Here is a 13892-nt window from a genome sequence, read left to right as displayed (position 1 = left end):
GGCCTGTAATAATTCTTCTGTTTGAAGTGTTCGGATAGAATATTTTTTCAGGTAAAATAGCGTTCCTTTAATTTTTTACGGAAATTGGAGTAAAATTGGACAACTAGAAATAGAGAAGTAATTTTTTTTTTAGTAAATGTACCAAAAAAAAGGCTTTGTTAATTTTGACGAGTTATAAAGGGTTCTCTATTAAAGCTATTGAGACAAAATATTTTTTTTTTGTGTAGATTAGGATTTTCTTAATGTCTAGTGGAAATTGGAGCAAAATCGAACAACTAGGTATTAAGTAATAATTTTTTGAAGAAAAAAGGCATCTGTTAGCTTTGACGGTCTGTAATAAGTTTTCTGTTCAAACTATTAGGATAAAAAAATAGCGTATAAAATGATGGTTTTTTAATATTTGTTGAAAATTGGAGCAAACTCAGACAACCAGGTATAGAGTACAGTAATCCCTCATCAACCGCGGTTTTGTCTTGCGAAATCGGCTTCTCTAAATTTTCAAACAAATTAACAGCGCTGTGCGTTTTCGTCGCGATCTTACGCGCGTAACCTCCTATTCTAATTTTCGATTATTTGTTTTGATGCCTTTTTCGCGGAACGCACAGCCACGGCGCGAGGTGGCGTGTGATTAGTTAAGGTACGATTTGCTTGGAGCGACTATTGCGATATTCGCAGTGCGATAATAGCGCGACGATATTTGCTAGCAATGATCGCCAGCCGGAGCGTTTTGCTTACAGCAAGTATTCTGTCGGCATGTTCTAGGAACAACCTGTGGCTAAAATTTCTAATCATGTCAGTAAGCTGTTATAGACATAGTGAGTCTCTCGATGCGTGTAACAAAAAGAAAAAAATAAAAAATTGATGTTGAAATATCTTTTGCTGGAAGAAATTGACGATGAAGACATGTTAGAAATGTTAAATTTACCAAGACTTCCTAAATATCTCATCTTCAAATCAAGAATGAATAAAGGATACTTCAAGTATTGATTACAAATCATTTGTGTGCTGACGACAAAAAGTTTGCAGAATTTTTCAGACTTTCTAAAGTTCAGCTTGATTTTGTGTTAAGTTTAATTCAAAGGATATTAAGAAGTTGTCTACGAACTGCAATCTTTACCCAATTAAAGCAGAAGAGAAACTCGCTCTTAACTCGCTTAAACTTTAAGGTAGGTATATACCTACGTAGGCGTAGTTTTAAGGATCAAGTATTTGCAATAACAAACATATTATTTCAATTTAGCTTTTCGTTATTGGAAATAAATATAGATTTTTTTTATATATTTTTATTAAAAATAAGACACTACATAAAAAACCCTATTTTGTAAAATATGAATATATAATTGGATCACCATTGGTTGAAGCCGATCCAAAAATACCCTGGATATCAGTACAGTGTTGAGAATGCAGTTCTGGTGAAGGTTCAGATAAAGCTACTACACGGTGTAACTCCTTTTGGTTGCTTGAAGACGGAGGTCTGGTAATATCCGAGTATGCACTACTCAAAGATGATGGAAAAGCAATCATGTTAAGTTGTGTTCTCTCTGGACGTGATGACCACATATCCGTTTCTATATGGGAATTGTAGAGTCTCAACCTTAGCACGCTGTTGTAAATGTGGTGGAAATTTCTGTACCATTTTAGCGATGCTTTGAAAAAAGAGACTAATGTCATCTTGTTCTTCCTTCAATAACTCCTTCATGATGATATCTCTTTCCTTTGCCCTTTTCTCCATAGTAGAGACAAATTTTTTCTCATTTTTTTATTTTTTTCGGGTGACTACTTACGTTGCCTTCTTTTGCAATGTGTACTTCCAGCACATGAAGTGACTTGTGGCTGAGACGTGAGGAGAGCAACAAACACTTCCAGTGTTTGTTGCTCAGGGACAACTTCGTTTTCAGGTTCACTGTTTATTTCATCGGCCCATTCAACTTGTTCAACTATGTTGGAGAAATGTATCAATGAGTATCAATTTTATTGATATTTCAATACTAAATATGTACTTGAAAAAACTGAAATTATAAAAATCGTTTGATGCGATTGATTTTATTGCTATTTACTTAGTCACGCTCATCTTCTAATGTGCGAAAGAATGACAGCTTTTCTTGCAAGGCCCATGTTTTCACTTTCTTGAACGGAAGTGCTTTAGAACCAGTGATCGGTTCTTTCTTTCGAATGTGTTCTTTATGTTTTTTGACCTCTTTTTGCAGTCGCCCACTGTAAACGAATAATGATTAAATACAGTGTGTTCCAGCCTCTACTAACTAGAGGCTCCACCAATCCTTTACCCTTGATTTAAACAACCATTTTCATAAATTTTCAAAACTTTATTTAAACAAAACCTAATATTTTTCTTTTGCAGGTTTCAGGCAACTGGTGAGTCTTATCACTCGTTACAATTTCAATTCCGGATATCAGTGAGCGAAATCAGTTGTATAGTGAAAGAAACCCTATCTATACTCAAGCAGGAGCTTGCACCAATATTCCTACCGCGTCCTTCTACAAAAGATTTGGAAAATAGAGCCAAGGAATACTATGAGAGATGGAATTTCCCAAACTGTGTTGGAGCTATTGATGGCAAACACATACGAATCAGGTGCCTTGATAAATCAGCATTTTTGTATTACAATTTCAAGGGATTCTTCTCTATCGTACTTTAGCTGTCGTAGACGCAAACTGTCAATTTATATACATTGATGTTGGATCATTCGGTAAAGAGGGAGATAGCGGTATTTTTGAAAAATCTGGGTATTTGGGCCGTAAGTTTTATGCTGGTACCTTACTACCACCTCCAAGGCAGCTCCCAAACTCTGACCTTGTGTTACCGCATGTATTCGTCGGAGATGAGGCGTTCAGGATACATCCAAACATGATGAAACCATGTCGACGGAAAGATGCAGTTGGTGATAATAGCAAATCTGTGTTTAATTATAAAATATGCCGAGCCCGCCGAACGTCAGAAAACGCAATTGCTATTCTTGCTCAAGTTTTTCGTATATTTTATACTCCCATCAATTTAAACCCTGAACGCATTGATGATCTGATTATCGTATGTTGTTGTCTGCACAATATGTTGAGGCAAGGTTATCTGTCGAAAACAGGACGTGCCAACTACGAATTCGACCTAACACAGGACCTACCTACAAACAATCTCATACGTTTGGCAAGAACTGGTGGTTATGCTAATGTAGAAGGATTTACGATAAGAAACACATATGCCTCATACTTCTTGAATGAGGGAAACGTCAGTTGGCAAGATGTCGCAGTTTACAGAACAGATTAATACTAACTTAATACAGTGTATCCAAATATCTCGCGTATAATTCAGTCCGAACTAGACATAACTTGAACGAAACTTTCTGAATTCAATAGTGATATCGGCAATTACAAGTAGGTAGTTATTAATTATTTTTGTCAAAAGGTTTTTCGCTAAATCTATATATATTTAGTTTAATCTGAACGTACGCGAGATATTTCAGCGTTTCTGGCCTTTTGAAATATTCTATATAATTAATGTACAGTATGTAGTTGTTGTGTTGTTCAGATTTAAAAAATCTATTTTTTTGGGTTAGGTTTGTTCAATGACATTTTAAAATAATATATTTCAAGAAAACATTTTGTATATTATATCATACCTGATCTTCCCACCTCTCCTGCGATCACTATCCATATATTATCTTTGGCACGTTGATCTTTGTAGAGGACGTGCTTAAATCATAAACAGCTGGATGTGCTGATACTGCTTCAATTAATTTGTCGTCTTCTTCGGCAGTAAAATTGAGTTTTGGCTGCAACATTATTGCGAGAGCACGTATACACTTTCAATAATCGTTCGCGACTGGCGATTATATCTGCTCTAGGACCAGACGCCCACGATAAACGCCAGCGGCTGCAGCGATTGTCTCCCGAAGGAAAACGGAACTACACGAAACATACTTAAGCAGTGTTCCGCGATGATCGTCGCGCTACTATCGCTCTGCGATTATCGCTATAGTCGCTCCAAGCTTTACGCATTTAAGTTACATTCATTAGCAAATTAAGTTGGTGATTAGTGTGATTGTCCTTTTGTTGAGTTAATTATTTAGTTATAATATAATGGCGTCCACAGGCCACGATTTTGTTAAAAGAAAGCGAAATGTAATGACTCTTAACACAAAAATTCAATTGTTAGACTGTCTTGCTGCAGGTGAAACGTATGCGAGTGCTGCAAAAAAATTTAAAGTGAATGAATCAACTGTAAGAACAATAAAAAAGAGTTAGCAATCTATTCGGGCCAGTGTTTCGCGCGGTACTAATACCAGCAACAAAGTAAAATGTTTCTCGCGACCTCTAACGATGGAAAAGATGGAAAGGGCGCTCGGAATTTGGATCGAGGATCAAACTACAAGAAGAGTAAAGTCCAGTGCAACGATATATTAGAATAGTCACCCGTCAACTGCACTAGCCATTCAACACCAGCATTTTACTTCTCAAACAATGTAAATAGAAGGTGGATGACATTGTTTGGCAGGTGGAATGCTGGTGTTTTGACGGGTGACCATTCTAATATATTGTTGCACTGGACTTTACCACTTAGCACCCAAATTATTCAAGAAAAACCTAAGCGTCTTTTCGAGAACCTAAAGTCTAATGAGGAAACGGTAAGCTTCCAAGCCAGTAAGGGTTGGTTTGAAAATTTTAAAAAGCGATTTTCGCTGCACAACGTAAAAATTACATGAGAGTCGGCTTCTGCAGATCACGAGGCAGCTAATCGATATCCGATGGAATTCAAAAAACTAATTGAAAGCAAGGGATATCATCCAGATCAGGTATTTAATGCCGATGAGACAGGTTTATTTTGGAAGAGGATGCCTGCTCGAACATTTGTGTCTCAAACTGAAAGATCCGCACCAGGATTTAAAGTTGCTAAGGATAGGCTTACTCTTCTGTTTTGCTCTAATGCTTCAGGTAACCAATCTCTTATCCCACGTGCTCTAAAAAATAAAAACAAAAAAGATCTGCCGGTGTTTTGGAGAGCGAATCAAAAAGGTTGGGTTACTGCAACATTATTTACAGATTGGTTTCTGAACTGCTTCGTACCCAGTGTTAGGCAATATTTAACCTCAAAATCGTTGCCATTCAAAGCTTTGCTTCTTGTTGATAATGCTCCCGGCCATCCTGAATCCTTAAAGTTTGCTGATCGAAACATAGAAGTTCGTTTGCTGCCTCCTAACACTACATCATTGATACAACCATTGGATCAGGGAATAATAGCAGCGTTTAAATGATATTATGTTAAGCGAACTTTCAGTTATGTATAAAATAGCATGGAACAAAATCCTGGTCTCACAGTCACTGAAAGTTGGAAAGCTTTTAATATCGCCCATTGCGTAATATTTATCAAAGAAGCAGTGGATGAGTCACGTTCATCAACATTGAATGTCTGTCGGAGAAAGCTGTGGCTAGAGGTTGTGGCAGACACATCAACAATTCCTGACAAAGCAACCGAAATTGAAGAGATTGTAAGAATCTTGCACCAAATTCATGGCGATGGTTTGGACGAGTTGCAATCAAGTCATGTTCAAGAAGGTTATAGTTTCTAACGACAGTGAACTATCGCAATCAGAACTGCTTGAAATTATATCCCTTATATCCCTAACGTTAAGTAGTTTACAAAAAATTTTATCAACCGCACAACAGTTGCAAGATTTAGTTTATGATGAAGACCCTTCACTAGAAAGAAGCCTAAAGTTTTCAAATGGTTTGAATGGGCTACTGCATCCGTAACTCACAAAAACAATGAGGCAGCCAACAATTTTACATTATTTTCGAAAATAAGTTGTATACGTTTATAACAAAATCATTATGTATCTACTTTTAATATAGATATGTACATGAGGTGTCTTAATTACGTATTTCCACACTTATATTTTATATTCTTCTGTTTTTAGAAAATCCCTCGCTAACCGCGGTTGACGAGGGATTACTGTATTGGGATGAAAACAAAAATCCGTGTAACATGATGGTTTGTTAATGTTCGTTGAAAATTGGAGCAAGATCGGACAACCAGGTATAGAGTAGTATTTTTTTAAATTAAATTTAGGTAAAAAGTGGCTTTGTTAACTTTGACGAGTTGTAAGGGCTTTTGTATCAAAATTATTGGGACAAACTATTCTTTCCTGTGTAGATTAGGGTTTTTTGAGCGTCTGGAGAAAATTCGAGCAAAATCGGACAACTAGGTACAAAGTAGTACAGTTTTGAAGAAAAAAGACCCAGCTGAACTTGGCCGACCTGTAAGAATTCTCCTGTTTGAACTATTAGGACAGAACTGTTTTTTCGTGTAGAATAAGGTTCTATTTACTTCTTGTGAAAATTAGAGTAAAATCGGACAAACAGGTATAAAGGAGTAATTTTTTTAGTACATTTACGAAAAAAATGACTTTGTTAACTTTGACGAGCTGTAAAGGCTTTTTTATTAAAACCATTTGGACATACTATTTTTTTAATGTAGATTGTTTTTTTTTAACTTCTAGGAGAAATTTGAGCAAAACTGGACAACTATTGGGACAAACTATTTTTTCCTGTGTAGATTAGGTTTTTTTTAACGTCTAGGGGAAATTCGAGCAAAATTAGACAACTAAGTATAGAGTAATATTTTTTTTTGAAGGAAAAAGGCCCTAGTTAACTTTGACGGATTGTAATAACTTTCTTAGGACAAAATATTTTTTCCGTTTAGAATATGGTTTTATTAGCGCCTAGAGAAAATTAGAGCAAAATCGGACGACTACAGAGTAATATTTCTTATGAGAAATAACGATGTAATGAGTTAAAAATACAAACATGCGATAAAAAAAAAGAAAAATAAATAAACAATTATAAAAAGAACTAAAAGGGTAAGGATCAGAACCCAAAGAAAACCAAAAAATCTACTAAAAAAACAAACAATTTATTATTTAAAATATAAGTTTTACAATAAAAAAAAAGAAAGAAAAATGGTTTCTTAACAGAACAGGGATGGCAACGAAAATTTGAACGTTTCGACACGATTTCCGCCCTTTTCTCTCATTATTTAAGTTCTGGACCGAATAATTCCGCTTTGACGTTCATATCCTGGAAAAACGACATTCTTGGTAACTTAGAATTAAAAGTAGTAAATCTTCACACCGTATAACAATTATATCGATAAATAAAAAAAAAATATTAATTTCGGACAAACAGTAAATAATCTTAAATATAAATGCATAAAACCCTTTTTTTTTGTTGTTTGTTTTATATCGCGAAGAATAAAAAGTCTCCAAATAAACATATAAAAAATAAGTGTATCCTTAAAAAATAATAAGATGAAGCGCGAGCCGCGCCCCCACCCCTAAAAACTAATTTTTCTTGGTAAATTTGTTTAAACTGATTAAACGTTTCTATTATAAGATCCTCTCTCGGGTGTTCTTTTTTTCACGGTTTTCGTATAATTATTTTTTATTTTATTTAGTTTTTGGCTATTTTAAATTAAATTAATCGGACTCTGCCTTCATGCCGCGTGCCTCCCCCGTCTTCCTTAGGGCCTCCAGTTCTTCTTTCGTTTTATCTTCGATTCGTCGGATGTCGTCCATCGTCAGTCCGTACCAGCGGTCCATCCAACAAAATACTTGTCTGGAATAAACAGTTTGTTTAAATTAAATGTATCTTGATCATAATAATAATTAACAATTTTTATTTAACAAAATTACGAAATGTCAATCCTTACATTAATACTTATTTACCATTCTCTAAGCTAAACATGGTAAATAAGGGCATATTGGTAGTTTGGCAATTTGTCTTCCCCAATATACAGGGTGGCCATTTGAAAACGAAACAGAGCCTATTTTGGGTCCCTCAGAACATTTGCGAAAAAATCCTCGGACCCGTCAATTTTTGATTCAAGGGGGAACCATTTTTTTTGTTAGTTTCGCCCCCCTGAGGGCAAAGCCCTAGCGGGGGTAACAAGGGCCCCCAAAATTTTAAATAAAACGGGGGGGGTCGAGTGTTACCTTATTTTGAAGGTATTTTTATGTGGATTATAACCCTTAAGTTTTAAATCGTTACTATTTGCCTAGTCGATACAGGGGCTAATAAAAGTTACAAAAAAATGTTAAAAAGTATAATTTTAAATAAAGGTCTTAAAGATAAAATCAATCAAGTAAATGTTCAAAATGTTGGCCTTCGACTTCCATACAATAATACAGGTTTTGTTCAAACCTTTCCCGTACATTTTGCAAAATTTCTGGGGTGATTTGAGGACATTCATCAATTATTATTCTTTGTCGCAAATGGTCTAGCGATGTTGGCTGACTAGCATAAATTTTAGTTTTTAAATGGCCCCATAAAAAAAATCTAATGGGCTTAAGTTCGGGGAACGAGAAGGCCATTAAATAGCTCGTCTTCTTCCAATCTATTGCCCTGGAAAAGTTTGGTCCAAATATTGACGAACCTTTGCAGCATAGTGGGGTGGCGCCCCATCTTGCTGAATACTAGACGATTTTCCAAGTACTCGTTGTTATTTTCTAGTATCTCCACTAATGCTGGATGAATTGTATTTTCTAATAACTCCAGGTACATCTCTCCTGTTAAATTGCCAGGTAAAAAAAGGGGCCTACGATATACGTTTACCAAAAATGCCAGCCCAAACATTTAATTTTTCAGGATGTTGTGTATGCACCTCACAAAATATTCTGGGATTTGAATCAGCCCAATAGCGACAGTTGTGACGATTCACAGTACCGTTTAGGAAAATGGAGCATTCGTCAGAAAAACATACATTAAATAGAAAGTGTGGATCATTGGCGGCTTGTTCAGATATAGTTTCACAAAATTGTACTCGCCTATCAAAATCGTCTTCGTTTAGTTCTTGTACGAGATGCATTTTGTACGGATGAAACTTGTTTTTTTTTTAATATCTTCTGACTGCTGCTTCTCTTAATACCAGACACGGTTGATAACTTCCTTGTGCTCAGTGTAGGATCTTGCACAATATGACCTAAAATAGCTACTTCTGAAGCTTCATTCACCACTGGATTATCCATTTCGCGCTTTTTATTAGCCACAGACCCAGTTTCCCTAAATTTTTGAACCAATTCCAAAATGTACTTGCGATGGACTTGTCGATTAGGGTGTTGTAGTGTGTTAAAGAGCTGGGCAGTTCTATTAGCATTTTCATTGTTCGCAAAGAAAAGAGAAATTATTTCAACTCTTTCAGCAAGTGAATAAACTATTATCACACTCAATGTTGTAACTAACTAACTTTAAAGAGCTATTTGTTTGACACACTATGATCTGACAACAGTAATTGACAACCACTATTATACTTTAAAATGTTGCTATAATAACAGTCTCAACAATAATCAAAATAAGGTATCACTCGACCCACCGTTCCATTTAAAATTTTGGGGGCCCTTGTCACCCCCGCTAGGGCTTTGCCCTCAGGGGGGCGAAACTAGCAAAAAAATGGTTCCACCTTGAATCAAAAATTGACGGGTCCGAGGATTTTTTCGCAAATGTTCTGAGGGACCCAAAATAGGCTCTGTTTCGTTTTCAAATGGCCACCAAGTAAAAAAGCGCGTATTAGATAGTGATTCTGACGAACAAGATGAAAATGAAATGGAATTACAGGATTCTAGTGGAGGAGAAGATTATATTGGTGAAGATCCCGAGCCCCTAATTACTTTCGAATATCTTGATCGCTGTCCTAATATCGGGGAATATGTGCTTGTTGAATTTAACTCTAAGCAAAAAACATCCTATGTGGGCAAAGTCCTATCTCAAATAAAAGAAAATGATTTTGAAATATCGTTTTTAAGGAAAAGCATTAAATGTGGAAACAGGTTCTTATGATTTTGCCAGCTCCTTTAACGCATGAGTTAACCAAGCGCCAAAAGTCTGAAATTTGAGATAAACTTTGACAGTCTTAACCTAAAATAATAATAAGTGTTGCGTCTCAGTGTTCCAACTTGATAGGTGGATAGGTACAGTGAGACATCTGGTATTTTTTAGTTTTAATTTTTTTGAGATGTTACCTTTAGTTTTCGTCAAAAAACAATATCGTTTTTCAGTTCCTATTTATATGCCAAATGTAAAGATAAAATATGAGCTTAAAATAGCGTTGAATAAAAAAGTTATTAATATTAAAAGTTTTGCTTCTCAGTGTTCCTACCTCTCCCCTACTCTCAATCTCTTGCTGTATACTTGGTGGAGCTCGCTGAATGAATTGCATTGTCAATACTCACGTAAGTTTAATTTTAAAATATCCGAATTTTTACAAGTGTAATTCAAATTAAAATATATTTATTGTCGAATAGGAACCTAATCCTAATCACTAAGACAATCTATCAAAATATAAGTAATAACAATTCATATATCATAAAAAATTATAATAATCATATATAAAATTATAACTAAGACATAATAAGACATATTAAAGAGATCGACATCCTGACTGAAATGGACCAAGTTAAACCAAGAACTTGCTCTGTATAAAGGCTCTTTCTTTGCTATATATGTGTAAGTAAAAATGTGTTGTCTTCTAGTATTAATGTAAGGCACAACAAAGTGTAGAGCTGCTAGCAATTCCCGGCAGTTAATACGGCCATTACACAATTTGAAAAGAAAAAACAAACCTGCACAAATGGTTTCCTGATGAAGGGAAAGCATATGAGGGGGGTCAGAAAGAAGCCAAGGGGTCCAAGTGACATTTTTTCAGAAATCGATCTAAGTGTAAAAACTGAATGGTAAAACATTATTTTATATAATGGCAAAGAGAACTACTAGTAAGTAATTGCGTTTCAATACTACTGCTGCTCTCTATGAATTGTTGAGAAAATCAGCAGATTCAGTCGTCCGCGTATTGTTAATTGGCATAGGGAACTAAGTGCGCTTGAACCCCTTTGCCACTCAAGCATCAGTAATTTAGTAGCTACGCGCGAAGTGAAAGAGGTTAAGTTTTTACAGTTTTTAAGTTGTTTTGAAGTTTTTTTTTAATCAAAATGGTTACTTCTGATGAAGACCAAAATGGTAACTTCTCAAAGTGCTTTTGTTGAAATATGTTTTCCTTGACGTTATTTTTTTTTAAGTTTTAGATCCGTTTAGTAATAATCCGATGTTGATATGGACTACGTCCCAAATCAAAATAGTTTGGTTTTCTTCAGATTCAGAGCTTAGCATAGCAGAAAGAAAACCACAAGCAAGTACATCCAAGAAATGAACACGAAAAATAGCACAGTGGAAGCGATCCGAAGCAAAACTAAAGCGTAACTCTGGCCAAAGATACGTTGGACGGCGGGGTGAAGTTCATAAAGCAAAATCAGTTAAACCGTGCAATCACATTTGTAGTTACAAATGTAATGAACATTTTACCGAAGAAGTGCGTATGTCTATATTTTCAGATTTCTGGGATCTCGGAAAGAAACAACAAAAAACGGAAAAACAAACAAAATGGTTGGGACTTCCAAACTTCATTTATTATTTCATGTGTTTCTAAGCATATTCCTAAACGACCCAATCGACTTACATTTTCTCAAAAAAACGTCAGCACAATCATAACGTTGAAAAATTATCGCGTTTGTAAGCAGTTTTTTTTGTGTACATTGGATATTTCTCAGAAGAGGTTCTATAACGCTGTCACTAAACATAAAGAAACAGGAATCGTCCATACAGATCAAAGAGATCGTCATACTCCTGGAAATAAACTAAGCGAGGACACTATCAATTTACTGAGAGAACATATAAATTCCTTTCCTAAGTTTATTAGCCATTATACAAGAAAGGATAACCCAAACCGTAAATATCTATCTCCAGAATTAAATATTTCAAAAATGTACAGTTTATATAAAGACTTTTGTTCACAACGACGAACAGATCCTGTAAAAATCATCAAATACCGTGATATTTTTAACACTCAGTTCAACCTTAGTTTTCACCGGCCTTACACCGACACTTGCTCAACCTGCGATATTTTAAAAATCAAAATGGATGCCCTAGATCCAAGTCTTGAAGAAAAGAAAGCCTTACTCCACGACCACGAGATTCATTTAGTGTGTCTTCTGTTAAATCCTTAAAGAATCGGGCCACTACCTTAGCTAAAGAATCCCCCCAAATTCGTCGTGCCATATGTTTTGACCTGCAAAAAACTCTACCCACTCCATTTGTTACATGCAGCAAAGTGTACTATTTACGTCAACTTTGGACATACAACCTTGGAATACACGATCTAGCTACTGGTACTGGCAACATGTACAGTAGTGGCAGAAAGTAGAGCAACTTTTAAAAAAATAAAATTTCTTGACAACTAACAAAGGAATAACAGTGATATTTATCCACAATACTTTTGGTCAAGTAGGTAGTCTTAAATCAGATAAGAATTGACCTTCTAAATATTTCTGTTTATTTTTAAACTGATAAGAATTTGTGTACCTGGCAAAAAGTAGAGCAACATTTTTTCTTAGAACTTACAAATCGAATAATATTAGTTTAATTGCAGCTGTTTACCGGTTGCATTAAAAGCAAAGTTAGTTTACAATGCCTGGAGGACGGCCTTTATCCGTTGATTTAAAAACACGAATTATAGACTGTCACAAAAATGGTGAAAAACGAATCAATATTGCAAGAAGGTTTAGTTTGAATAAATCTATAGTATCGTGAATAATTTCACGTTATGTGAAGCATGGACATGTTTTACCTAGAAAAAAAACAGGAAGACCAAGAAAAACCGATAAATATCAAGATAAACAAATTTTGAAAATATCTCAGAGTGATCCATTTTTGGGTTCAAGTAAAATAAAGCAGCGTTTATCAGAAGAATTAGGCGTTCAGGTATCTTCAAGGACAATAAGAAGTAGATTATGCGAGACCAAATTATTTGCAAGACGTCCAGCAAAAAAGCCCTTATTATCTGCAAAAAACAGACGATCCCGTCTTCTTTTTGCTCGATCTCATTTGCACTGGACAATTAATGACTGGAAAAAGATAATATTCAGCGACGAATCAAAGTTTAATTTGTTTCAAAGTGATGGAATAGCATATGTTCGACGTCCTGCAAACCAAAGGTTAAATCCCAGATACACTTGTCCAACAGTAAAACATGGTGGTGGATCAGTTATGGTGTGAGGCTGCTTTTCCGGTTTCGGAATGGGGCCACTTCATAAAGTTGATGGGATAATGGATAGATTTATGTACAAAGATATTCTGGAAAATGAAATGGTTCCATATGCAGACGAGAAAATGCCCCTTAGGCACATTTTTCAGCAGGACAATGATCCAAAGCATTCTTCCAAATATGTAAAGGCTTGGTTTAGACAGCAATATATTCAAGTAATGGACTGGCCAAGTCAATCACCAGATTTAAACCCCATCGAGAACCTATGGGAAATTTTGGATAGGAAAATAAGGGGGAAAACTTACAAAAATAAGGACGAATTGTTCAATGCATTACACGAATCTTGGATTAATATGGACCCAGTAATAATTTCTAGGCAATCTACTGCAATCTATGCGCCACCGTTGTGAGGAAGTTATCAAAAATGATGGATATTTTTAAAAATACTAAAATTGTAATTGTATTTCAGTTTTTACTAAAAGAAAAACATCAATTCTCAAAAAGTTGCTCTACTTTTTTCCGCCCCAGAATTAATTTTTGTACATAAAAAATATAAACAAAGAATATTAAGTTAAGTTGTTGATAGATTTATAATGCTTAGATCTTATTAGTATTATATTTCCAATATAATTGTATTTTCTTACTAAATAAAATAGATGTGTTTAAAATAAAGAAGTTGCTCTACTTTCTGCCACTACTGTATATGTGGCATGAGGGAATGGCAGCGAAAGGGTCTCAGGAGGTTTTATCATGTCTAATCAAATATATCGAATGTCTGCCACCAACTATTACCCAT

The 13892-nt window shown here is 35.2% G+C and overlaps 1 protein-coding gene across 5 annotated transcripts in view; it reads right to left on the bottom strand.

Moving 5' to 3' along the window:
* Window positions 1–6901: 6901 nt before the first annotated feature.
* Window positions 6902–13892, bottom strand: part of LOC126733527 (phosphatidylinositol transfer protein alpha isoform) — a 41115-nt gene continuing 34124 nt past the window's right edge. For 3 of the 5 annotated variants that reach the window (XM_050436861.1, XM_050436862.1, XM_050436865.1), the window contains exons 7-8: window positions 7500–7623; window positions 6902–7086 (exon numbers count right to left, since the gene is read on the bottom strand). In XM_050436861.1, the coding sequence (XP_050292818.1) occupies window positions 7042–7086; window positions 7500–7623 (169 nt within the window). In that variant the 3' untranslated portion in view covers window positions 6902–7041. Of the gene's footprint in view, window positions 7624–13892 lie in introns of all 5 variants that reach the window. The other 2 variants (XM_050436864.1, XM_050436863.1) reach the window with 1 other exon arrangement.

This window comes from Anthonomus grandis, chromosome 2, assembly GCF_022605725.1.
Source record: "Anthonomus grandis grandis chromosome 2, icAntGran1.3, whole genome shotgun sequence".
NCBI lineage: Eukaryota > Metazoa > Arthropoda > Insecta > Coleoptera > Curculionidae > Anthonomus > Anthonomus grandis.
This window is presented reverse-complemented; position numbering and strand designations above follow the sequence as displayed.